General features: G+C 40.8%; 1 protein-coding gene across 2 annotated transcripts; it reads left to right on the top strand.

Moving 5' to 3' along the window:
* Positions 1-27,608, top strand: trim37 (tripartite motif containing 37). 2 transcript variants are annotated; one of them, XM_026181888.2, is made up of 26 exons: positions 1-256; positions 2,065-2,134; positions 2,299-2,400; positions 3,700-3,740; positions 4,111-4,227; positions 4,544-4,631; positions 4,748-4,870; positions 7,017-7,140; positions 8,257-8,324; positions 9,230-9,354; positions 9,615-9,665; positions 10,021-10,102; positions 10,235-10,311; positions 10,981-11,160; positions 11,260-11,374; positions 11,622-11,813; positions 12,167-12,300; positions 12,426-12,508; positions 14,293-14,541; positions 15,688-15,996; positions 18,025-18,171; positions 22,102-22,297; positions 22,404-22,495; positions 23,927-24,037; positions 25,069-25,111; positions 25,258-27,608. In XM_026181888.2, exons 2-26 carry the CDS (start codon positions 2,114-2,116, stop codon positions 25,265-25,267), a joined length of 2,880 nt encoding a protein of 959 aa, XP_026037673.2. In that variant the 5' UTR covers positions 1-256; positions 2,065-2,113; the 3' UTR covers positions 25,268-27,608. The 2 variants fall into 2 exon arrangements, with proteins under 2 accessions (XP_026037673.2, XP_026037674.2); XM_026181889.2 differs by having other exon boundaries at positions 25,069-27,608.
* The last annotated feature ends 299 nt before the right edge of the window (positions 27,609-27,907 follow it).

Raw genomic sequence — 27,907 nt, 5'->3', positions numbered from 1 at the left:
GTTATTGCTAGGGGACAAACAGCCTCTCACCAACCACTGTTACATCTTCAGCTTAGGTAGAAAGGCAGCTGTATACCATCCTTGGTGCGGCACAGTGTGAGGTCTATTTTGTCGCAGCTAAATCTGAGTAGCACTTTAGTCTTTTTTATTTTTTTGCGGTGCTTTACGCGACGGAGGTGTTGTAATATATTATAATGTAGCCGTTAGCCGTGGTTTGTTTATCTGGCGGGGTGGACAGAGCCGATTCTCCGTCTAGGTGAGTGAACGACCCTGCTAATGCGAGCAAGCTAGCTATGAAAGCTCTCTCTCTCTTTCTAGATATATAAATATACATACACGCACTTATATATGTTTTTGTATTCAGGCTATCCTGCTATATGCTGCTGTCAGGGTATATCTTCCTTCCATCTATAGCTGCTGCCATTGCTGCTGCCGGACTGGTTTTGTGTCTGCTGATGCTGGGCCTCTGGCACAGATTGCAGGCTGCCGTTCACAACAACTGTCATGTTGTTGCTAATGTAGGCGAGCCCGCTGTTTGTGTTGTGCTCTACAGACACAGTTGCACTGATGTTACTGAGGTTTACATTCATCTTCACCACGTGCAACTATTGAGTATCGATTAGAGCTGCAGGGGTGACAATTTTGATCGTTTTCCCCATTTACTCGGATATTAAATAAAAATAATAATAATATTAAAAAAATACCTGAAAAAAACTGCTGTTTACTACCGCACATTCCTGGATTTTTATGTGGCCAGACCTTCCAAACCCCATTTAATATACGATATGTCAAAGTAAAAGATGTGCCATTTTTGCTTTCACAAGAAATAATTAAATGATAATAAAAATAAATAAATACAACTTATGCTACTTTCTCTTTATTAAGCATTTGAGTAAATTGCTTTTTAAAGTTGCAAAAAAGGCTCCAGACATGCCGGACCATATGCACTCACCAGCTGCATTACACCTTCCTAGTACCAGGTTTGACCCCCTTGTGCCCTCAGCAGTGCATTAATTCTTTGTGGCATAAATAGCTGGAAACGTTCCTTTGATTTTGTCCATAGTGACATGATGGCATCACACAGCTGCAGGTGTTTCATTTGCACATGTATGATGTGAATCGCCTGTTCCATCACATCCCAAAGGTACTGTACTGGACTGATTACTGTAAATGACATTTGAGTACTTGTTGTCATGGTCAAGAAACGGGTTTGAGGGGATTTGACCTTTTTCACATGGCACATTAGCTCATTAGAAGCACCTTTTAGAACATAGTCAGCAACAATACTAAGTGTGGTGTTTAAAAGACGTTCACATAGTATGACGGATCCAAAGTGTGCCAAAAAAAATGTCCCCCACATCTTTATAGCACCAATTTTTTACACTAAATTCAACAATCTTCTGTTGTCCTGTTTAGTTTTGGTGAACCTCATTTTCGTGTTCTTGGCTGTCAATAGTGGTCCTCGGTGTGGTCATCTGATCTTCTGCTTCAAGGTTCAACGTGTTATGCAGTCATAGGTCCCATTTGGCACCAACAGCTATGCTTCAGAGTCACTTAAATCTCCTTTATTCCACATTCTGATGCTCGGTTTGAACTTCCTCAGGCCGTCTTGTCCATGTCTACATGCCTAAATGTACTGAGTTGATGCTGTGTGTTTGGCTGATTAGATATTTGTGTTAACTACCAGTTGAATGGGGGTAATAATGAAGTGGCTTGTGAGTATAGATTTAAACTTAACAATTAAGTGATGTATTTATTTTAAAAAGGAATATTATTTGTTTTAGTAATACTTAAAATTACTAAATTGTATTAAAAAACTATTTCTATACAGTGATGTTTTATTTAAGAAATGTAAGTAATTAAAGCAAAAATTAGGGGTCCATTCTCAGTGTGCTTGCAGTAAAGCCATCAAGTTTCTACATCACATCTGTAAACCTTCTGAAATGCTTGTGAGGTTTCAAATCCTGCAAACCTTGATCTCAAATGTCAGGTGCCTACTTTCAACTGTCCAACTAAAGCACAGTTTGTTTATTGATATATCCTTATACTGTTTTTCTTTTTTAGAATACTTGTTTGACTTGTCTGTGAGGCCCAGAACATCAAACTGGCTGAAATGGATGAGCAAAGTGTTGAGGTCAGTTTCACTGTTAGACTGCTATGATGTATTACATTATATATTGTATTGTATAGTGTATTACTTACCAAATTCATGTAATGTGCATGGTTTAATCTTCATAATCTGTGGTCTTGAGTTCTGTGGCTGTAGTCGGTTTAAAACGTTCTTCTGTCCCTGTGCAGAGCATTGCTGAGGTGTTTCGATGCTTCATTTGCATGGAGAAACTGAGGGATGCTCGCCTCTGTCCACATTGCTCCAAACTCTGCTGCTTCAGCTGTATACGAGTGAGTCTGTTTAGACATAGCAGCGATCAGAAAATGTTCTCCTCACTCCACAACTCTGCATTCAGTTTTTACAAGTATCTTAGTTTTTATCTAATCAATTTTGTGATGTGACCAAAATTACTGCGACTATGTGCAATGAACGTACAGTCTTGTTGCTTTTCTAATAGTTGTTTCAAAGACAAGGGCCACAAAACAACATACGTACTTGACAACCTTGGTTTTATAGAGGAATATAAACCAAATGCAACCAGTTGCCAACAATTTTTGTCGAGTCCCCTGTTACAGAAACACATGTTGCAAATGCTTATTAGCGCAGACTGACTCAGATTGCTTGCAGCATGTTGCTAGTCCGTTTTTATAGACAGCAGATTTTGCAAAACTTCGCCAACCTGTCCGTGAGTGATCATAGAATCAGACTTAAACCACAATTATTTGAGAGGTTGCCTCCAAGCAGCCAAACTGTGCAGCCACCTTGTGATTAAAAGTGGTCACCTGCTGGTTGAGGGTGTTTCACGCTCAGCCTCTGGGCAACCAACTGTTTTCATGCAACTACTTGAAATCAATCACTGAATGTGGGGAATAAATAAATAAAATAATGGAAGTCACCAGGCATTAGGCTGGTTTTTTTTTTTTTTTCCAACTTGAAATGAGGTTGATGTCCTATTTTTACTCTAATGTGATTGAGCCATTAATGATAAAGCGATGAGACAGATAAGTCTGTTAAATCACACAGTTGGGATTTATGTAGAGCTTTTCCAGTCTTACTATCCAAACCCTTAAAGAACACACAAACATTCAGACAGCACTTTTTAAAAAATAATAAACTACACACTGTCCAGCACACCTGTGTATCTTTCAGCCCACCGTTATGTGTGTAAGATCTTCGTGTTTTTTATACATGTTATTTTTATCTTTGTAAAATTTGATGGTGACTGGTTTTGGGATCGGTCACGTGCTGCCACCGCTACTTCTTTCATGTTTTATAGCTACATTGATAAATACTGAGATGACTTATCAAGTTAATAACCACCAACAGTAACCACAGTTGTTACTGTTCCCTTTCAATAATATTTGGTCAACAGTGCAGCAGTGGGATGCCGATGATTCACATGAGTCAGTCTTTGCTTATCCTCACACTCAGTAGGATCAGTTTGTGTAGTTTAGTTTTTCTTGGTCTTTATAAGGAATGTACAAATAAGAAAAAAATATAAAATGATTCCAGCTCTGTCCTGAATCATGAATCTTTGGCAGACTGTTTGTGCTGCTTGTATTTAAGCTGAAATCTCTCCTGTGTAACAGCGATGGCTGACGGAGCAGAGAGCACAGTGTCCACACTGTCGGTAAGCACCTGCTAACACACACACTTCATATAACTAATCACATTTGGTGGAATAATTCATGGTCCATGTGAATTTTGTTTGAACTCATAAGGTACATGGTAAGACCAGAGTAATGACTAAAAACAGTGTGTAAGAGCTATACAACTCACAATGTAACAGCGTGGAATACATATGAATTCGATGTGAGTTAATTCAGCAAGACATAAGCATATTATGTCTTTAGTATATCCTATGGGCAAGGAGAACACCAATAAAACTGATGAAACGTAGCGAAACAGACAAAAAGCCTCAAGATAACTTTCTGATCTGCTTCATAATGTTAGAATAGCTATGCAGTTATTAAAATATGTGTGTGCATTCTTTTGTACAGGGCTCCACTTCAGCTGAGGGAGCTTGTCAACTGTCGCTGGGCGGAGGAGGTCACCCAGCAGCTGGACACCCTGCAGCTTTGCAGCCTCACCAAGCATGAGGACAACGATAAAGACAAGTGAGTTCTTGACAAGTGTCTTTCAGTCCCAGTCCTGTTTTCTGAGTTGAAAGTGTTCTTGTCATTTTTATATCCCTGTCTTCCTTAAATTTCTCTTCATAAATCAAATCTTAATGCCAGAACTATGAAAAGTTATTTTAAGAAGTTTTGTTCATTCTGTGTCACCATTGTTTTATATTTGTCAGGGTTTTGGTTTTTTGTTTTTTTTTTTGGTTGGGGTTACTTATATATGCTCTGTGATGCTCAACTCAGAGAATAACAATCAAATTTGGTACAGTTGTGGGAAACAAACAGTGGTTGTCTTGTTGCTCTGCAGATGTGAGAACCATCACGAGAAGCTGAGTGTTTTCTGTTGGACCTGTAAGAAATGCATCTGTCACCAGTGTGCCCTGTGGGGAGGCATGGTAATGCTTCACTTATATAATAGTTGGCAAAGTCAGAAACGCTCTCATTAATGAGTTTTCCGCTACATAAAAGTCAGATGGCGTCCGGTGAATTTTGCTGTTTTGGTTGCTTCCAGCACGGCGGCCACACCTTTAAGCCCCTGGTGGAGATTTATGAGCAGCATGTGACCAAGGTGAAGGAGGAGGTTGCCAAGCTGCGCCGCCGCCTCATGGAGCTCATCAGTCTGGTGCAGGAAGTGGTGAGGACTGCTTTTTCTCTTATGAACAACAAATGCTCAATAGTTTGATATTTACTGTCCTGTCAGATCAAACTCCTTCTGTTTCGTGCACTCATCACTTTTCACCTTCACCTCTTCAGTAAATCTTTTTAACTGCAGATTCATATCCTAGTACATATTTGAATTCTTCTTGACATTCATGGGACTTGAGGGATGTTCTCTCCCTCAACTATGAAGAATTATTAATGGGTTGGCGAGTTATCTTGAGGCAAACTCAGTTTTCAGTATTACAAAGGTGTCCTTTCTTAGCTGTCTAGATCAGCGGTCCCCAACCCCCGGGCCTCGGACCGGTACCGGTCCGTGAGTCGTTTGGTGCTGGGCCGCGAGAGTTGAGGCTCAGGTGTGAAATGTGTGGTTTTCAGGGTTTTTATCGGGTTTCAGCGTTATTTTGTTATCGTTTTTATCGTTAACTCGGTCTTCCTGGGTCATTTCACGTGTGTTATGAATAAATCTTCTTTTTTTCGGTACCGGTACTAGTTTTATTTTGTTGTATTTATCCGCGACACCTTAAAGGCCGGTCCGTGAAAATATTGTCGGGTATAAAATGGTCTGTGGCGCAAAAAAGGTTGAGGACCGCTGGTCTAGATTACCACGATGAGTTATGCTGCTTTAAGTAGAGTTTAGATTCTCTGCTGAAGGAATAGGTTTTATATGTATTGCTGTATCTTACATGCCACTGTTATGATAAGCCAATGTGTTACACTGTCTGCCATAGGAATTTATACACATTCATTTTTTGATGCAGAAAATGCATAAATGTTTTTATTTTCTGACATTAATATAAAAAATAACTAGCATTTTTGTTTTGCACAAAGAAATAAAATCAGCTCCATAATCCATAGAGCCCAATTAATGACCCACTTGTAGAGGAAAGCTTAAGTCAAAGAGCCTGTGGAAATTGTTTTAACTTAGGACCTCTGAGGCCCACTTTAAAGTTTCAGGTTATTAATGTCAACTGGGTACAGCATGAAATGTCCCGACAAAGCACTTTGCAGTGTTTCTTGGTCATTATTTGTGTGATTACACTGCTACATTATTGTAGTTCGGTGGTGGGATTCAGGAGCACCTGAGGGTCACTCTGGCCTTCTCAATTTGAGCAGTGACATTAAAGCAAACAGCAGTGAACTCAGGGAACTGTTATCATGATACTCCTGAAAGATACACATAGATGAGTTGTATGAAGACTGCCTGTCTCTCTATCTCTCTTATGAAAGCATCCACTCTCTAACTGCTTCTTCACACGTATCGTGTCACCTGACATGATGGACAGAGTGAGACGAAAGGTGAAACAAAGAATAGATAATAATAAACTATAACACAATAAATTAAAATGCCCATAAATGCTGAAATAAGTGCAAGTCAGTTACAAGGCAAAAACACTCAGTCTGTTTGCGTCATAGCTTGTGTTCAGTTTCAGTGTCTGTGGAGTCTGCTTTTGCTTTTTGTTTGAATATAATACGTCCTGCGAGAGGATGAGCTCACTCTCCTGTTTAAAAGGCTAAATGCTTTCTGTGATTGTGCCTGACTTTGTTGGTTTGTGTGTCTACTGAATGATGTATCCTGAGAGTTTTTAGGATGCTTCTATAGCCTCGGGATACCTTCATGTTTGTCTGTTAGACCAAAAACTTTGGACTGCATTAATCTGAATTCCATATCCCAGATTATCATAGTGGTCAAATTTTAGCTCTAGGTATATTGTGATTATACTTCCATTCGAAAATGAAATATCATCTTGATAAATCATATAAGTTGAATTATTTTGTTACCCCCAATTTCCTATGCTTCACATCCAACGATAGATGTGACATTGTGATATAGCGACCACAACAATAAAGTATCTACTGTACATTATAAAGCGCCTTGAGGCAACTTTTGTTGTGATTTGGCGCTATATAGATAAAATTGAATTGAATTGAACAACAGTCCTAATCAACACACAGGATTAGACTTCAAAATGATATCAAATCCGCAGCCTACAGTATGGGCGTGCTGTATTGCTGACATCCAGCAGATGGCACTGTTGTTTTAATAAAAGCTTGTCAGTGAAGTTGACACAGTGAACGCATATTTAACACAGTGTGTTTGTGTGTTTTGTTTGATGGTTCAGGAGAGGAACGTTGAGGCAGTTAGGGGTGCAAAAGACGAGAGGGTCCGAGAGATACGTAACGCCGTGGAAATGATGATCGCTCGTCTGGATAACCAGCTCAAGAATAAGCTCATCACCCTCATGGGTAGGACTCACACTGTGCACACACTCACTGTCAAAAGCAGATGTCCAGATAAATGTTTTTTTTTTCTTTTTTTAGCTTTTTATATACATTTTAACCTTCAATTTAATTAATTACACATCATTTCAGTGCATTGCTTTTATCTGAAAAAGAGCTGACCTCAAATCTTATTTTAAAAACATTTTTGACCACTTTCAAGCTCATTATTTCCATGTCTGAACACCTTGCCTACTTTTATGTAAAAATACTGAAAGAACTCTGGTAAGCTGAATTGAATGACTGGCTTTTAGGCTGCAGGAGAGGACACATTATTCTCATTTTCACCTGCATTTTTTTGACTTCACCAGAGTAGCTTTGCACGATTAACTGTTCAAAAAAATGTCCTGCAGCCCATTAGATGGTTCAAACTCTGTTTAGAACAAGGTCAAACAATTGTCTTCCGATTGGCTGAAAAGCAGGCGGGTGGGGCTTGGGCACTCACAGACAGAACTGCATGTCTGAGATGACCAGATTTCGGCTATCATACAGAGCCAGGAGTATTTTTAAAAAAATGAATGTTTTGCTGACGGGGTGACATAAAATCTTTTTACCATTAAAATATCATTAAACATGAATTAAGGAGCATTCAGCAGGATTTTGCAAAAAATAAGAGATGAAACTGCTGAAAAAACATATTTAGAGTTATCTGAAGAGAATGGTACGTTAGGGTCACCCTTACTAACTGTAGTCATTAATTAATATTCAGCAGTTAAATAAATTAATCCCAGTTCTGTCGCCACCTGGTTATGCATTCCCAATAGAATAAGCATAATTTTAACAGGTTAAAGACATATGGCAGTGTTTAGTTTTCTTGTTGTTGCAAGACTGGCTTTAAATGTGTCTAAAGGTCGAGACCTTCACCCAACAAAACACGCAGACTCCCCACTGAAAGCAGTGAGAGGCGCCCTTTATAGCTGCGGGTAATATACATATGAAATATTTATCTGGACTGAGTGGATCCGTGCACTTGGCGCCCACATACACAACCTGCACTCCCACACACTCTCACTCAGCAGCTTCCATCAGGGCTGACATTCAGCACAAGAGTACTGAAAATAGAACTGCGTTCCTCCCCATCAGGCCAGAAGACGTCCTTGACCCAGGAGACGGAGCTGCTGGAGTCTTTGCTGCAGGAGGTGGAGCATCAGGTTGGTCGTCTGCAGCAGATCAAAGCCTCCATTCATTTTTTTCCTACGGCATATTGTTAGTTGTGTAATATTAAAGCTGAGAAACCCCACACACAATACAGCAATACATGCTGTCTCATTGATTCAACACTATTCCAGTCTTTAAGGTCAAGGTATATTTTAAATCCTCTCTTATAGCAAGTGTCTGGTGCAATATTTTAAAAGTTTCAACTGTGCTGTTAACTGTTTTTAAAAAGGAAACGACTAATTTGAGGTCTATCCAAACAATACATCTGCAAGTTATAAAACCAAAAGTATGATGTAATGGCTGCAGAGCTGGTGAGAATTCACTGTAAGTGCTTTATTTTACACTGTGGGAACTTCTTTTATTCATTATTGAGTAGCAGAGCATGTTGCACGACAAATCGGGCGAGCAGGCATGTTGCATTTGCACGATTGTTTCTTACAATGTGATGTGATGAATCATGAGCTTTTCTGCACTAAGAGTAGCAGCCAGAAAATATTACAGCACATTAAATACAGAAATACTGGCAGCGTTGAGGGATGGGTCATCTCATTTACCATCTTGAAGTTATTTTGTAAAATGACTCCAAAAAAGTTGCACTTTACTATTTTTCATAGATATTCGTAGCATAAATGTAACATTTTACTAAATTACAATTACAATTTATTTTTTTTACAAAAGAATCAGATTTTGAGGGGGTCAGGTGGGAGACTGTTTTTTGTTTTAAGAAATGAACTTTTATATTCTGACTTTGCTTCTTTTGTTACTGAATTAAGTAAAACATTTAGTTGAATTTCAGTTAACTGTTTATTTTTTCTGAGCAAAAATCAACACATCGATTGTTCAGCTGCTTGCTGGCAGTAACGAGATGATTTTCCTGAATTGTGTGTATGCTGAACAGCTTCACTCCTGCAGTAAGAGCGAACTGATCTCAAAGAGCCCAGAGATCCTCCTCATGTTCCAGCAGGTCCACCGGAAACCCATGCAGTCTTTTGTCACCACGCCCGTCCCTCCAGACTTCACTAGGTAATATCCTCAGCTGCAACACCAGACGGTCCAGGGAGGATGCAACGAAATGCCTTAGCTACTAGGGATAACAAAAATTATCATCAATAATAAATGTTATGTGGCAGGAGATTCCCATTTGTTTTTTTTTGTTTTTTTTTAATCAATCGATTAAATTTTATGGCTCATAATACTAAAGGAAATAACCTGACAGTGACTGTAAACTACAGGTTAATTATTGTGCTTTTATGTGCAGTCATCTTTCCTCTTTGTGCTTTCAGTGAGCTGGTTCCTGCCTATGACTCCAGCACTTTTGTTCTAGTCAACTTCAGGTAAATCATCTCTGAGGCTGCATTTGGTCATAGAGAAGACAAACAAGGAACTCTCACTCTGACATACTGTCAGCTTCTTCCTATCTTCAAACACCATCCTTAAATTTTGTTGAGGATTTTATAAACTATGGAAAAATGTAAGGTACTTTTTAAAAATTTATTTAGCCTTTATTTAACTAAGTTCCTTGAGATTAAAATCTCTTTACACACTATTACAATGTTACAAGTTAAACTCAAATATAAATGCAAAATAAAATGAGTCAGAGTAAAAATAACCAGTTAAAAGCTTCAAATGGGAAATCTATCAAAACATCCTGATAGGGTTTCAGCTCGTTTGATATATGTTTGTTTGTAGCACCCTGAGGCAGCGGGCTGACCCGGTCTACAGCCCTCCCCTGCAGATCTCTGGCCTCTGCTGGAGACTCAAAGTCTACCCAGTGAGTTGATGTATGCCTTTTAAAACCTGGCTGCAGTTCTAGCTGACATCGATTGGTTATTGTGACTGTAGTAATTTAGACAGAAATCACGTTGTCTTTGCTAAAGCAGCACATGTCTCTGTGTTTCTGCAGGACGGTAACGGTGTGGTTCGTGGAAACTATCTGTCTGTGTTCCTCGAACTGTCTGCAGGACTTCCCGAAACATCAAAGTATGTAATATTTTGTTGTACATTGACTGCTCTTTCAATAAATTCCTCCTCTGCTCTGTTTTCTTTCTGTGACAATTTTTTATTTATTTTTTTTACAGTCAAGCCTGGGGCTAAATTGACTTGCGTAAAAGATTTATTTTCAAGTCCAATTTGAATAATTTACAGTTAACATGCAGGAAGACACATAGATTAAAAATGTTCAGTTATAATGCAGCCAGTGTTTTTCATAAAACCGTCAAGATTGTTTTAAAATGAAATGAAAATCTGGTCCTAATAGATGCACAGTATAACAAAAACCACTACATTACATGATATAGGATATTTGAAAAATGAGTTTGGCATCAGTGAGGAGATAATACTTTTTCTTTCATGTTTTAAAGACGTGTTACCGCTTCAACCAGGGGAGCAACAGGGGAACCCCTGATTGAATATTTAACGAGAAAACTGCATCAAATTTTGTCATTTTTAGCCGATTAATACCAAAATCAGGTGATCCTACTTGGACTCAATAATACTTGTGGCTTGAAAAACTAATCACTTCTAGTTTGGTGTGTTAAATATCCGTTCACTGTCTTTTAGTTCTTTAAAGAAATACATCCTCAAAAGTCCCGGATGAGTTCTGCTTTTGCTGCATTTCCTGTGTGTTGATATGCTCTTTGATATGCGTAGATATGAGTACCGTGTGGAGATGGTCCATCAGGCCTCCAGTGACCCCACAAAGAACATAATTCGGGAGTTTGCCTCTGACTTTGAGGTCGGTGAATGCTGGGGCTACAACCGCTTCTTCAGGCTTGATCTTCTAGCCAGTGAGGGATACCTGAACATGCAGACAGACACACTGGTCCTCCGGTGAGAACACGCACGCCCAATTCTAATCATGTAGAATCAGGTTGAGTTGGAGATCTTTTATCCCAGTGTGACTGAGTATCATTGGTTTTCTTTGCTCAGCTATCAGGTTCGCTCACCTACCTTTTTCCAGAAGTGCCGAGATCAGTACTGGTACATCAGCCAGCTGGAGTCGGCCCAGAGTGGCTACATCCAGCAGATCAACAATCTCAAAGAGGTACTCTGTCTGTCCGTGTTTGTGTTCTGTATTTATAGGCATGTTTTGTTTTTTTACTGTTTGTTGAATTTAGGATTCACTGACTCTCGTCAGCCATTGTTTTAGAGTAAACAGATTCCAAAGTTTTCAAAGATGCCAAAGTCTCTGAGTCACTCTGACTCATCTAGTTGGAGTTGCTTCCATAATTAAGTGTCTGTTTATTTTGAGCTAAATAATATTCCCCGAATCTCTGTATTTCTGATTCCAGAGGCTCGCTATCGAGCTATTTCGCCGTCAGACCTCACGCAGCTCCTCGCCTCCTGACCTGAGGCTTGCTGCGGGCACCACGACCTCTGAAAGAGACCCTCGCTCGGTGAAGAGTGACGATGAGATTCAGACCACTTTGAGCAATAATAAGAAAGGAGAAGAAGAAGAGAGGACGCAACACGATGACTCTAATGTGAGGATGGAAAATACTGCTTGACTTTGAAAAAACAGCTGATTGCTTCTTAATGTTTTCTTATTCGAGAGGGTGTCTGTGCATAGCTGAGCTTATACAGGTTTTCTTAGGTGATGGGCATCATGTTTTCACTGGAGGTGTTATGACTATGTCAAAAACTACTAATTATCTAGTATTATTTAGGTATTTTATTTATTAAGCTATTAATTTATTGGTGTTAAAATTTTCTTTTTATGGGGCATTTCATTGAATTTTAATTAAAAATCAAATGAATAAGAGCTGGAGGTTTTGGGATCCAGCGTCTTCCTGTACGAGATACAGCTCATTAATTGCCTGGCTCCTCTGTTGTCCAGGAGCTGTCAGACGGTGACCTGGAGGTGGACTGTCTGACAGAAGAGGAGGTGAACCCTCTGGATGGCAGCAGCACTTCAGGGAGCTCCACAGCCACCAGCAACACTGAGGAGAATGACATAGACGAGGAGACAATGTGAGCACAAATGGCTTTATTGTGAAACTTTCTACAAAAAATGTGCTTGGTGGTAATTTGATAATGAAGGCTTTGGTTTCTTTGGTAAGCCGAAGAAATGGATACTAACAGAAATATTTTCACAGGTCCGGGGAGAATGATGTCGACTTCATCGGCAACCTGGACACAGAAGAAGGAGAGCTTCCTGATGACTTGGCTGGAGCCACGGGTATAATTTAAAACATTCATAAAACTGTTTGATTTGAGTTTCCCACAGCTGACATGTTTTTGTTTTGTTTTTTTAACACACAGCAGTGTTAAAAATGTCAGATGTCAGTTTTATCGTTATGTTCTTGAAGGATTATTTAACCTATGCAAACAGAAACAAACTTAGAACCATGATTTGTGAACACATGATTTATGCTGCTGAACAACAAAGAACTGTTTATTTTTTTACCCCTGCAAATTGTGTCCTGAAATAAGCTTTCATTAATTTGTTCTTAAGTATAAATCAGCAGGAGGAGAAATCAATAATGAATGACTATAAAGCAGAACACAATTTAAAGTAATATTAAATATGCACATTACTCAAGGTGTAATGTTGTACATTTACAGCAGATGTTCTAAATAAGGACATTTTCACACATTAAAGTTGATTATAAACCTCTATTTCTTACTTAGAAATATCAAATGGAAGCTCTTAAATCAAAATACAAGTGCAATTTAGCCAGTCTTAATTCATATTACATGAAAGCATGATTTTAAAAAAGGAAAAAAAAAGATTTCTAAATGCTTGAGTTCTTCTTAGAGGGCTGTAACTTGTGGTTAATAGTATAAATGAATATGTTTCAGTTATTTAAATAAAATATGGTGTTTGTTCTCATTGTAACTCAGTAGGGCAGTTAAACCGTTAAATCTGATTATTTTCATGACAAAAATGTTCATCTAAAAGTTGCTACAAAAGCCCAGTGGGTTTACTGAACAATTCCCTCCATTTACGGAGTGTAACCATCAAATATTTATTGTCCTTTCTCAAATAAAGGCCCTGTTGTCTCCTCAGTTGAGGCAAATAAAAGTCAGCCTCTGTTTGAGAATTTTAGGAATCTATTTGTGTTGTTTGACAACTGTAGAGGCAGATCACAGCAATATGATGGTGGACCTCAAAGCGGCTCCTTCAGGCGTGTTTGACTGTGTTGGTGTTGAAAGGCATGAAGAGGATGAGTCAGTGTTGGTGCACCATGCCCCTCGCAGCCTGCCGATATAGAAGCACTTGGTGTCCGTGTGTGTACATGTGTGGGGAGGGGGTGTTAGATGTCAGAGTTGAACATATCTTTGCTGCATATTGTTTACATCCCACATTGGAGTAATTTTTATTTTTTTATGATTAGGTTACAATTCAGCGAGAGACTCCAGCCTGTTTTGTAACTCTGTTTTTGATGCAGGTTTCTTTGTCTGGAAAACCTTTAGAGAATTTTCTCTCCCAGCAGCTGGAAACTGGCCAGTCAGAAACTCATGTGGGCTGTACAGATAATAACATGTCTCACTGCTGCTTGAAACCAGATCAGTGTTTCTGTTGAGCTTCACTTAAACTTGAATCCCAGATTCAGTAGGTCTAAAGATTAAAAAAAGAAAAAAGGGGGGAAAAAAGTATTTTAAAAAATTTAAGAAGTTCAGACAGCTAAAACCTCCTCAGGCTTTTTGTTGGCAAATTTAACCATATTAAAAACTTAAGGACACAATATATCCTATAGACGTTTACTTTTGAATCAAGTTTTTATTTCAGTTAACTGAAAGGTTTTTCACAATGCCTTTTAGTTTAGTTTTAGTTACCTATAGTAACAATGAAGAGCACCAGATCTCCAACATAAAGAAACAGCTCAAATAACACATAAACATGAATATTTGGAAGGAGAAATGGAGCAATAATCACTTAAATAACCCCTTATTCCTCTTTTAATTTAAGCACAGCCACACATGAACCATATAAACCCTGTTTTTGTGTCTGATCTGCAGGCGGTTCCAACTCCAGTGTGCGATCATTACACCGTAGTGCTGCAGCTGCTGCCGGTCGTAGTACTAGTGGCAGTGGAGCTTCCGCTGCTGCTGCTGCCGCCACCGGTGCTGTTGGGCCAGGTGGTAACAGCCTCCTGGAGATCGACCCGGTCATCCTGATCCAGCTGCTGGATCTGAAGGAGCGCAGCAGCGTGGAATCCCTGTGGGGTCTTCAGCCTCGGCCTCCGGTGTCTCTCCTCCACAGCCAAGGTCTGTAGGCACGCTAACAAAATATCAGTCCCACTAAACTGGGAGTCATTACTCAAACTCTGACACAGGGGTTCCTCAAAATAAAAAACACTTTGTAAGGTCACAGGTTAGCATGTAAACAGCACTGGTTTCAACATATTTAAGTATAGAAAACACATGTAGGATGTTCTGTAGGCTTTGGGGATAAACGCTGTGTTTGCACAAGATTACCAGAGAGCCTCATGCTGATTCTTATCAGTCTCATCCTTTTTCTCTTTTGATGGATTTGAACTTGCTTTCGATATGAATCGGTTTTGCTGCTTTCTATGGAGAAGAAATACATTAGACCAAACTTTTCATTTTCAGGGTGGGAAAATTAAACTTACAGGAATCAGAAAGAAGGGTGCAGCGAACGCCAAGAATTTTGTGAAAAGAACAAAGAAAAAGACCAAAATCAGTTTTCTTGGGACTAATATTGTCCCAGCACTTCTGCTAGGAGAAACATTGGAGCTAATTTGTTGTGGATTTTTTTTTTTCTTTAAAAATTGGTCAAAACCATTACCACCAGCATCCTTTTGTAACCACTTTCTCTTGACCTGTTCGATTAAAAGCGTTGAAGAAAGGTGGAAAGAGAAAAACAGTTTTTAGGGCAACAAACTACCCTCTCACCTTGTAACAGCTGATGTTATTAAGTCTGAAACGACAGTGATCTGAAGGACTACAAAAATCTCATCTTACGTACTTTTACAGGTCATTAAAAAAAACAATATAAAGTAAAATAAGATGTTTGCCACATTGAGACCTTTAGTTCAGCAGTTTATTACGTGAAATAGGAAACAGACTGTTAATTAACATTTATGTGATCTGCACCACTTGTTGTGAGTTATAGGACGCTATCCTCTGCTAAAGGAGGTAATAAAGGAAGTATTGAAGTGTTTTCCTGAGTATCTGGAGAATTTAAACCGAACTTAGCATAACTGCCATGCAGTTTGTGAAAAGACTTTAGGTACATTTGATGTTTAACTTTTTCTCAGTACCAACAGGGAAGCTTCTGATTGGTCCCCGAACCACCATGCAGCTTGCGACCATAGCCCCAAACATAGTTTTAAGCTGTATATTTGGAGCTTCACCTTATCTGCTTCTCTAACTTGTTTCTTGTGTCTTCAGCTCATCCTCACTCGAGGAAGGAACGAGAGCGGCGTCCGCAGGTGGTGCGACGATCAGCTCCGGACTCGGGGGTCCTCATCCGCCTCAAGGCTCAGATGGCTGAGGTCCGCAGCAAGATGGCCGATGTCAAGAGTCAAGTGCTGGAGGTGCGGGGGTCAGCGGAGCCCAGGCCTGGCCCATCTGGGGCCTTCGGTGCTGAAGAGCTCCCGTCTCATCACGGCGATTCAGAGATGGCAGCTTGTCATAAACCCAGCGAGCTTGACCTGGTGGGGAGAGCAGCTGCGACTCGAGCCAGACCCTGCCGCCCCGGTGAGGACTGCTGTTGCAAGCTGTTCAGTGTTAATGTGTAAACAGTGACAGTTTCAACCAAACAGGGAATCTGAGTTATCTGGTTACCCACGCTACAGTTGGTCCGTTTGATTATCTCAATCTCTGCCTGAGGAAATGAATTTATTGAATTCTTTTTGAAAAGAAAAAAACATTGTAGAAATGAAGAGCTGTGTGAAAACTATGCCGCTTCTTTTTGCATGGCATGTTATTCTGGTGGACAAAGTACACAGCAAATGTGCAAACCGGAATAGAGAGGACAATCTGTGTGGGTTGCCACACTGTCAGTTGTCAAGGGTACTCATATGTAGGGCTGTCCCGAATACTTTTGTTTAAAAAAAATTTTGGGGGGGGTGCTTTGCAAAAGCAAATGAACATAACAGAGAGAGAGCATCGTATCTGTGCTGGGAGATCACAGAAAATGTACATGATGACCTACAGATATTTTTTTCTTTAGCTTTTGAACAGTAAATCTATTGAATAGGTATAACTGTTCATCACTGTAAAAATCCACCATGTTGCCCTGCAATCTTGAAAACAGTGACAAGTTGGACATTGCCGTTCTACCTAATCAGGTTTTATGTATCTTTTTAGAAAGCGGCCACATGCGAAGTAGTATGAATTGGCCAAACAACAACAGCAGTTGGTTATAAGCTAATATTTTCCAAGTTATACTCGAGTGTTGCAAAAATCGCACTCGCCTGCAGAGTGCAGATTAATGCACTACAGATGGCCAGCATTTTTAAGCGGACTTGGTCAGAAACATAAAATACTGCAAAATATTAAATTGACACATATCGTTTTTACCCATCAGCTGCAAAAGGCTGATGAGCTATTGCTGTGGGCTGGGTGGGCGGTGTGGACACCCGAGTTTGTGAACGTGATAACTCAAGAAGGAAGTCGCCTAATATTTTCAAATATTGATACCACAGGTACATCTACTAAAAATCTCAGACAACTTCAAAGCCTGGCGACTTTAACCTCAAGGTCAGAGGTCAAGTTTTCTGAAAATATTCTGAATGCAATGACATTAGAACAAGGCGACATAGGATTTTACCACAAGTGTATCTACTACAAGGCTAAGGGACAGCACTGGGAGCCACCAGTATTTTTTATTACTCATTTATTGCCAAGTGTTTATATGATTCCAATATGTTACATGTTACATGGTCTAAATTTTACTGTTTTTGAACAGGATGTTTACATTATATTCTCAGATATACGTATACTCTCAGAATCCACTAAGCTAAAACCTAACAGGTTAACATGCTCTTGCTGAGACTGAAGCAAGTTGACAGGTTGGCATAGCCTCAGTTTCTTTTTTTTCTGTGTCTTTTGGGAATTGGTCAGACGGCCCGGTGGCGCTAGTATCCGGCAGCCTCGCCTCTGTCAGTGCGCCCCAGGGCAGCTGTGGCTACAATGTAGCTTGCCATCACCAGTGTGTGAATGGGTGGATGACTGAATGTAGTGTAAAGCGCTTTGGGGTCCTTAGGGACTAAGTAAAGCCCTATACAAATACAGGCCATTTACCATTTAATTACAACATTGAAAGTCAATATTTGCTGCTTCTTTGGATCCAACTAACCTTACATCATTTGTAGCTTTATTTATAGCTTATAAGGGAAATAAACTCTTTTAAACCCTAATCATTGCATAAAACTTGTAATATTGCCTGCTAGCTCTGGGAAACATCAGTGGATGATATTCAGGCTAATTTTTCATTGGAAAAATGTGCCCAGAGAAATTTTGGACTTTTTGAGATTCTATTCTGTCAGGACAGATTATGCTGTTTTTGTTTTGGCACAGTCTTAGGAAGAGATGGATTAGTTTACTTTCCATATTCCCCTATTACACTAAGCCAGGAAGGCCTGCCTCACTATCTTTAGATTAAACTCCAGATAACAAGGCTCACGGGACTTCTGCTGGCACAATCAATATGGTTTTTATTATTATTATTATTATTATTATTATTATTATTATTACATTTGTGTGTCTGTGTTCTGTGTGCAGCCAGGAAGTCTCTGTCTCCTGTCCTGGACAGCAGCTCTCTGGTTGTGAAGAGGAGGAGTCCAGAGGAGATGGAAAAAGACCTGAGGGGAGCAGAAGCTGCTCTGGAGCTCAGCCTGCATCCTAAAGATGGGATGGGAGGAGCAGAGGGTAAGTGTATTCTTGTTGTTGTTGTTGTTGTTGTTGTTGTTGTTGTTGTTTGTTTGTTTTTTTATTCTCCTTTAAACCTGCATAAAATCACAGCCAAGGTGTAACATTGTCCTAAAAAACCGAATTCAAATCTGTGAGAATGACGTGAACAGTAGATGTTGTAAAACCGAAACACTGATCTTTAAAGTGCAATAAAGACAAACGGCAGAGTCAGGTGATCATTTGTTTGTTACTTCGTCACTTCAGGGGCCCGTTCTTCGTACGTCGCTTACTACATCCAAGATCAAATGACACATCCAAGATCAAATCATCGCGCTAACCGTGAGCTCGCTAATCCGGTTCCCCGAACACACCTGCTGTTGACGATTAGTACAGCTGGACGCAGTAATGTGACATCACTGGGTGTCGTAAAAGGGGCTACGCATCGATAGTAGAAACATTGATCGGCAACCCGCTGATTGGTCGGCGAAAATGTCGAAGGGGCGTGCTCGGTATTTTCCGGCAGCAGAGCAAGAACTCATGAGTGAGGGATTCCAGGAGTTTCAGAGTTTAATTAAAACGCAAGAGAACACTGCAAAGGCTGCAAAAGCAAGGAGAGAGGGCTGGCAGAAAGTTGCTGACAAATCAAACTCGTAGGTAATTTAATAATAATAATAATAATGGATTGGATTTATATAGCGCTTTCCAAGGCACCCAAAGCGCTTTACGATACCACTATTCATTCACTCCCACATTCACACACTGGTGGAGGCAGCTACGGTTGTAGCCAGGCTGCCATATCGCGCCATCGGCCCCTCTGGCCAACACCAGTAGGCGGTAGGGTAGATCTATCATATGACACTATATTGTCCAATATCATATGGCATTATATTATATTATAATATGTTATATTATATCCCCTTTCACATTAGAGCCACAACAGGACCCACAAGAACATGGGAACAAGTAAAAGTGGAATACAGGAGTATTCTACAGAATGGTAATATTTATCTCTTAGATTGCTTTGCGTCTCTTGGCAAGGTAATACTGGCCTGTAATACTCTGTTAGTTTGTTCATAACAGCAACCAAGAAAAGGGCAGAGGAAAAAAAGACAGGTGGTGGTCCTGCACCCCCTCGTCAACAAGTTGGTTAAGTAAATAATACCCTCACGGGAATATCGATATCTCTCTATGAGCACACTGTCGCGCTGAGCTAAAGGATCCTGTCTATCCCGCAATATACGCTGAATTCTGAGGACTCTCCTTATCAATCTTGCACCTTCCGCAATGGGTTGGTCGCGTATACGGACAGGACATGGCTGCGACAGGCTTCCCAAATCCACCTTCGCTTTTATAGCCGTGGTCTCTCATCTTGATTACACGAAGTAATTTACAATTACTACTCTGAAATATGAATTACATCTGTAATAATCACATACATGTAATAGAATGTTAATAGTTCATTTCCCTTTTTTAGGAAATGACCTGTATGTATCTGTGTGACATCAATAAAAGGATCAAGTGCTGCATTATCTTTAGTTACATTGATGTTATTTATTTATGGTGAAACAGTGGAAAAATATCGCTGTTGCTTTCGTATAAATGAAGCGGACATACCTGCGTGGCCGCGATCTAATCCTGTTTACATAAAGTAAACCTGCTCCCGAGCAGGTTTACGCTTACGGCTCTGTTGCTATGACAGCAAGTCCCGGATGAGCTTCGGGGAACCGACTGATCCAGGATCACGCGAAATCGTCAACAATCTAATCCGGCTAACCTACTTAGCGAGGTACGAAGAACGGGCCCCAGGTGAACATTTACAACTGTTTAGACAAAATATGGATAGAGAAGGGTTGATTTATTTATTTTTTTGATTTTGTTTTAGAGAATCAACAGTGATTGTGCTGAAAATTTAGGGTGCAGAGCTTGACTGCTTGAGTGCACTTTACTCAGTCAAGTATCCACCTGATGGATCCTGAAGTTTCTGCAGTTGATTTTTATATTTACTCTCCCCTGTACTGCTTCATTAAGACTTAAAATAGTTTGTGATTCTTTAGTTGCTTTTATGTTTTAACATCGACACAAAAACAGTAACACTTTTCTTTTATAAGAATTAAAAAAAAAAAATCTGATTCCTGACTTTTATAGGTGACTTTATTAGATTAGCCTTCAGACGTGCAGTTCATGATCTCCCCTTTATGAGTCATGTAATCATCATAAATTATATATTGTGGTTTAAGAGGTTGAGCTTTTAAAACTTTTCATATCAGTATTATGGTGTGGCCTGCAGTTAGTTCACCTTTAAGACACTCTGAATATCATGGTAACAAAAAAACCCCTGAAAGGGTTTTAAATGAGGTTTTTCATTTGGGGAAAAAAAATCATCGTAACTCTCTTCCCAATACAGACAATATGTGATGACCTCCCCTGTACCCATAATGATTAGTTTTGACACGACCTAGTTTAATGACCATTAGAATAGTTTTTTTTTTTTTCAGGGGTAACTGTATAGGCGGAGACCACCTGCAGTAAACCCAGTCATTTTGTTCTATAAGCAGACACTGTTTGGTTCAGAAAAGGGAAACAAGGGTTACTGCTAGTAGGGTTTTCACGAGGTATAAAGTTAAGGCAGCAAATCACAGTGGTTTTTATTATCCACTGAACATTCTGTAGCACCACCATCTGATCAAAATAAATAGATATCCAAAGACATTATACACTCTCCTAAACCTGCAGTATGAAGGGATTCACTTACCCCAACACTGGCGATCACGATGAGTGGTTACACAAAGCTGGTTATGAACTTTTTTAGTTATCCCAGGGTTTCCTGATCTGCGTATGAACGTTTACGTAAAAATGGTTGGCGTTGCCAGCATCTGAACAATCACACTGTTAAGTGTATCAGCAAGTAAAGCCATAATACAGAATAAAAGTAACACAGCTGCTCCAGATGAGTCAGCGATGTGAGATAACCAATCACTCTACATTAATTTAATACATACAGCTCTGAATAAAAGAGCTACTATGTTAATGAAATTGAACTTATTTGAAGCTTGGAAAGAAAGTGCGCCAACTGTGTAAATATGTGTAAAGATACCGAAGATTAATTATTTTATTAAATAAATTTTTAAGTTGGTTTTGCATGCACACTGGATGTAAGGTCAACAAATACAAAGAAGTGCTCTGCTTGTAGAACAATAAAAATTATTCACAGCCAACAGAAAAATAATGAAACAATAAAATTGTCTCTGAGAATTTGTATTTCTTGCTGATCATCAGGGAAATGGAAAGAAATTAGATATTACTGTCTGCACACAGTGGTCCGAGGGTTTTTCCAGGAATGGTGATGCTGTTTTCCAAGGAATTAATCAGCAGGCGGTGATTTCATATCTGTTGATCTCTAATTATGCTCGCAGTTTAAGTTACCAAGCTGATATACCCTGATAAGAAGTGTGAACCTCCTCCGTGGTACAGAAAACCCAGGATGAACCTGGATGAGACAAAATCCTGCTTCATTGCAGAGGCATTTATAACTTATTCATAGTGGAATTTTCAAACTGAACGTCCCACGATCTTTGACGTTGATTCCCAAGAAACACTTTTCATGCTCCAAAGAAGATAAACTCTTCTGATTTTAATGAATCACGAGCAAGCCATGCCGAAAAAGGTCGAACTTAGAGATTTCTGCACACTCCTCAAGACGATGCTTACGCTAGTGCTTCTTTTATTCAGGCTCTAAGGAAACTTATTATGACAGTGTCTTCAGTGCTTCCAGATTTGATTTGCAGTTTAATGACTGATGGGTTCTGGGATTCGCCAGCAGGGCTTTTTTTTTAGAAAAATAATACACAATATTACTTTATGGTCACACCCACTCAGCTCCCTGTTTTATCTTTTCTTAGCACATTCCCACTTTTCCATCACGTGACTTGGCTTTTGTCTTCATTCCAGGAGTGCTGAAGGCTGACAGCCTCCAGGGACCCCTGGTGTCTCTCAGCACCACATCAGAGCAGCCCTCCACCTCTAAGCAGCAATATACGATGGAGCAACAGCTATACGGGGCCTCGGGGTCCAGGGAAGACATCTTCACCTTGGCAGCATCGAGCTACATGGCTTCAAGCAAGAACTGTGGCAGCAGGAGCCTGGGGTACGACCCAGAGACTCCTCACGCACAAGAAAAATTATATCTGCAAGAGACAGCCGTGTAATGGAACGCCAGGGTCCCATATGTCTTTCATTTCTTCCCGCTGCAGGGCAGCTGCGTTGGACTGTGAATCTGAGAGCTCAGGAAACTCCCATCAGTCCTTGCCGGAGGTGCCGTCTGCACAGCTGCTGTCATGTGAAGGTTGGTTCACCTTCTAACTGTGAGCCTCAGGAGTGATTGTGTTTGATGATTTGGATTGGCTCTCTGTATACCAGGCAGGGTTTTGTGCGTCATGCTACAAGGCCGTGTCCCCGTCAGTCAGTCTAATTTAGTCTTGGTACAAGTTTGCAAAATTGAAGCTTGATGATACTTTCTTTAATTAAAAAAGAACATCTGGCACTCAGCATACTTTAAAAAAGGAATCATTCCCCTATTCTGACTGATGGTCTATGAAATCCATCAATTCAATAAGAATTCTCCATCCATCCATCTTCATCCGCTTTATCCGAGGCCGGGTCGCGGGGGCAGCAGCCTAAGCAGAGAAGCCCAGACCTCCCTCTCCCCAGCCACCTCCTCCAGCTTATCCGGGGGAACACCAAGGCGTTCCCAGGCCAGCCGAGAGATATAATCTCTCCAGCGTGTCCTGGGTCTGCCCCGGAGCCTCCTCCTGGTGGGACATGCCCGGAACACCAACCCCATGAGGCGCCCAGGAGGCATCCTTGTCAGATGCCCGAACCACCCCACGTGGCTCCTTTCGATGTGGAGGAGCAGCGGCTCTACTCTGAGCCCCTCCCGGATGGCCGAACCTCTCACCCTATTTCTAAGGGAGAGGCCAGCCACCCTTCGGAGGAAGCTCATTTCTGCCGCTTGTATCCGTGATCTCGTTCTTTTGGTCACTACCCACAGCTCGTGGCCATAGGTGAGGGTAGGGACGTAGATCGACGGGTAAATTGAGAGCTTCGCTTTTACACTCAGCTCCCTCTTCACCACGACGGACCGGTGCAGCGTCCGCATTACTGCAGCTGCAGCCCCAATCCGTCTGTCGATCTCCGGCTCCCTTCTCCCATCACTCGCGAACAAGACCCCGAGATACTTGAACTCCTCCACTTGGGGCAGGAACTCATCCCCGACCCGGAGTGGGCACTCCACCCTTTTCCGGCTGAGAACCATGGCCTCCGATTTGGAGGTGCTGATCCTCATTCTCGCTGCTTCACACTCTGCTGCGAACTGTTCCAGTGCGAGCTGGAGGCCCTCACCCGATGAAGCCAACAGAACCACATCATCCGCGAAAAGCAGAGATGAGATTCTGAGGCCACCGAAGTGAAAGCCCTTCGCTACTTGGCTGCGCCTAGAAATCCTGTCCATAAAAATGATGAACAGAATCGGTGACAAAGGGCAGCCCTGGCGGAGCCCATCACCCACTGGGAACGAGTCCGACTTATTGCCAGCAATGCGAACCTAGCTCTTGCAACAGTTGTATAGGGATCGGATGGCCCGTAGCAATGGGCCAGACACCCTATACTCCCGCAATAAGAATTCTGTAACACTGAATTATGAGCGTGCCTGAGAAGTTGGAACTTAAAGAGTTCTGCACACGTGTAACAGTCTCATTCTTTCTCGTCTCGTCTGCAGATCAGCCAGCATCTGTCCTGGTGACGGCTACAAGCAGCGACAGCGACACTGAGGACGAGGCCCTGCAGAGCAACAACTCTCGCTACGACAACCACACTCCACCCTGCACAGGTAACCAGCACACACATCATGAAATGAGGCAGAGCCAAGGTGCATGATGTAGATACTAAAATCATTGTTCAGATTCTGCAGAATCTGTTAATGTTTCCCTTTTTTCTTTGGTGGTTATCATCTCTACACACTCCTCCCTCTCTTTCTGCTCTAGTGCTTTTTTGGTATGTGCGTGTATAGTATACATGTACAGTCATGTACAGAGTTCGCAGCTTCAGTCGTTCGCAGACTTTTCCTTAGACTCTAAATAATAATCGTTCATGTACAGCCTTGCACATCCTTTACTATTTTTTATTTATTTATTCTTTTTTTTTTTTTTTTAAGGAGAAGGCAGATTGGGATGGTGTACCACCCCTGTATTCAGAAGCAGGAGGTTTAAAGGTAGCCAGTCCAGGGGTGTTATTCATTTCTCCTTACTGCGTCTCTGGCAGATGGAGTCCAGCATTCCTGCATCATCAGTTTACCACGTGTAGCCATCTCGAGTGTTTTGCTCAGTTTTCTTGTGTTTTTCATTTTGTTCTTCTTAAAGCTCTATGATGCTGCCCAAATGCATATTTAGGGTTTAAACTATTTTAAAGGCATTTATAGGCATTTTCTTTGACCACATCCAAAATCCACAGTTTTCACAGTTCGCTGGTGCTCTTGGAACGTAATCCCCGCAGATTTTGGGGGGCGACTATATTTGATGAGTATTAGTACCACTTCTTTTTATTACTTTTTTTAAAACATGAGAGCAACTGGATGAGGTGAGTGGGATCCCACAGGGGTGGTGTGTGAGACAGCAGACTGTTATCCAGCAAAAAGGATGCACATCATCAGAGAGACTAATGATTTCGACCCTGGCAGTTTTTGTTTTGTTTTTTTCCCTCATCTGTATATTTGTGGATTACTGATAGCTAAAATAATTTAATAGTCAGATGTTTGGGAATTTCCTGGTACTTTTTGTCTCCTGTTCAGATGCTGATTTTGTGTTGTAATAGTGTTATGAGTAACACACAGATTGGCGTGTTTTTCCTCCTTACTTCTTCCAGGAGAGCAGCTCCTGTCTGATGACATGAGTCTACCTGCTGACAGGTGAGCGCAGAAGGGCGCCAGCTTCACGCCATAATAACGATGCAATAATGGCTGGAGAGGACACACATGCTAGTTACACACAGCTGTAGAGTAGAAACTATTTGTTATGCATGAACTGAAAACAAACACTTGTTTTTTTTTCTTAGAGTTTCCTGAATGTCTTTATTATAGGACCATGGCAGAAGTTAATGAAATAACTGTTAAGAGCGTCACTTCATGTTGTGCAGAAACAACAGAGCTGCTCCCTTCAAGACAAACAACATCACCGTTTGCGTTTAAAGTTGTTTTTCTCTGTTCTGGGTTTGTCTTCATTCGGGGGTTTGACCCCTCGGTGCTGCTTTTTGCTCGTCAGTGTGGCTGTTATATAGCAGCACTGGGTTTACGTAAGTCAGTCTCATTATTTAATAGCCACGTACTAATGGCGACACTGCTGTTTGTTTAATGACTGAATTTCTAACAGTGTTAGGTGCATAGAAGCAGGACTGCAGTGCTTTTTAGTCACTTTATTTAATTCCTTGTGTATAAATGCTTTTCTAAGTCTGGCCTGTCTACAGCATATATATGTAAATAATATGTAGCCTGTCAATAAGAGTTTAGTGTTTCTACTGCTGTGCTGTTCATGCTGAGTTCAGTCTTCCTGCCCTTCAGGCCCAGCACCTTCTCCTCTTCCTTCACCCACTCGGCTCTCTTTATCCACCGCTCAAACGCTTCGTTTCAGACGCACAGTTTTTTTTTTTTTTTTTGTTCTTTTTCTCGAGGTGAACCATTAGCTTTCCTTGTAAGTCATGTAAATGTCTTCGCTCTTAATAACAGCCGCGTCAGACTTTATTTGACATTTGAAAAGGCTAAACGATCAACTGAGTAACGTGGTTTATGAAGCTGCCGCTGCAGTCTGTGGGCTGAAACTTCATAGCACACCGCAGCCTCCGCGGTGACCCTCAGACTCTCAGGCAGGTGTTTTCAGTTCAACATCTGCATAAACACCAGTGACTGCAGGGCAACGGGCCTCTGCCCGCAGAGACTGACACACATACAGCACACCTGGCAGCTCATCAGTTATTATTAATTTAAAGGAGCAGTCTGAGTTTGGGTCTTCTCTTGATTCTGTAAAAATCTTTGTTAGCTTTACTGGACTCTATCCACACCTGCTCCTCTCCACTCCCACAGATTCAAACACCACTAAAACAACTGCCTTTTTTTTTAAATTTATTTATTTTTATTCCATGTTTTAAGTCTGCAGTGAGTGAGCGAGCATTGAAAAGCTGAAACTGAGGCAGTAGCTCTGTTTAAATTATTAGTAACACCTCTGTGTTCCTGATGTGGTGTGTCAGCACATCTGCTCTGGAGAGTTTCTGTATGTGGGCTGTACTCAGGCACAAAAGTGCAAAATTTAAAGGGCTAGTACACCCAAATTAAAAAGCTTACGTAGTGTTATCTATTAGTGAGATTGCTGTTCTTACATGGACACGATGGAGGGGCACGCAGGGCATTTACTTAGTACTCTCTCGATTAATCCTACGGATCATTTTCTCAGGATTTCATTTGGCTTATTTAATGGTTCCAAAGAGTGAAAAATGACTGTCGCAGAAAAAAACGATCGGCTAATCAGAAAGTTTGCCCGTTAATTTCCTCTTTATCTAGATTTACTGAATAATTGCTGCACCTCTAGGTGAGTGCTAATTAGTTTGGGGAGCTCTGAAAAATGACTTTCCTTCTAGACCCTCTTACCATTGATAATTTAATTGGAAATATGTGGGGACCTTCTAATGAAAACTTCCCAGGATGGAAGGTTTTTGGTTTTTGTTTTTTTTTGGGTGGGGGAGTAAACTAAACAAAAATAATCTGCATAGAATGAAAGTGTGTTTCTAATTTTGGGTGAACTGACCCTTTAAAGTCGAGGCACATTTAGTTTTCTGAGGAGTTGACAGCAGAGCTTAATAAGAATCGCTGTAATTATGTAACGTGTGCTCTGCTGCCCTGCTGGCTTTTCTTGATGAATTTATTATTTCTCACCTCACTTCTCTGAACAAACAGAGCGAACACGAGTGAAACGCTGTTGCTGCACTTCACTGGGAGAAAACATGTCGAGCACTCTGTCAGACCTTTCTCCTTCACCCCTCAGCTGTAACTCATTTTAAAAGCCACTTATTCTTCCCATAATCGGGAGTTTGTGTTGTAAATATGTTGGAGTATGTTCTTTTGAGGCTGTGCCTGAATGCACATGGCTTTAACAGCTGGACTGAAAGAAGATGGACTTCTTGTGCGCACCAAGTCTTTACACTAATAATTGAAAAAGTCCATTGCAGCTCATCTTGTAAATTCTGCTTTTTCGTCTGTTCCACTGTTGCGCACTTTCACATACATGACCGAAACACATGTTGTTTTGTCAAAAGCTGCTTTTGTTTTACATTTCCAGAAGTTGCAGTCTATAATTTTATGTGTATATTTTCTTTTTGTTGTGAGTGTAATAAATAAAATGTTTTATGATACTGAGAAAGAGCACGGTTGCTTATTTGTGTACCCCACAGCTCACTTATGCTCGTAAAGCTCTTGGAGCCGTAGCCGAAACCCAACAGGAAGTTCACCATTTTGAATTTAAGACTCAATTTTGGCCCTGTTTCTTATGCTATTTTAGGATGTTATGTTCCAACCAACTACTAGGGATTCAATTTGATCAATTTTGTTTCTCAATCTCATCCAAAGACCTTGGTGATGCTAAGCTTGGTGAAGCGTTTGCAGCTTCGTTAACGGGCGTGTCTGTGGCGGCTTGGAGAATGCCATTTATCCGCCATAGCG

Source organism: Astatotilapia calliptera, chromosome 10 (assembly GCF_964374335.1).
Source record: "Astatotilapia calliptera chromosome 10, fAstCal68.1, whole genome shotgun sequence".
Lineage (NCBI taxonomy): Eukaryota > Metazoa > Chordata > Actinopteri > Cichliformes > Cichlidae > Astatotilapia > Astatotilapia calliptera.
Note: the sequence above shows the minus strand (reverse complement) of the source record. Positions and strands in the feature narration are given on the sequence as shown.

Coding starts and splice junctions, on each gene's coding strand:
- trim37 (XM_026181888.2), top strand. CDS start 2,114: ATGGATGAGCAAAGTGTTGAG. Junction 3,741..4,110: donor GCACAGTGTCCACACTGTCG/GTAAGCACCTGC, acceptor TCTTTTGTACAG/GGCTCCACTTCAGCTGAGGG. Junction 12,509..14,292: donor TGACTTGGCTGGAGCCACGG/GTATAATTTAAA, acceptor TCTGATCTGCAG/GCGGTTCCAACTCCAGTGTG.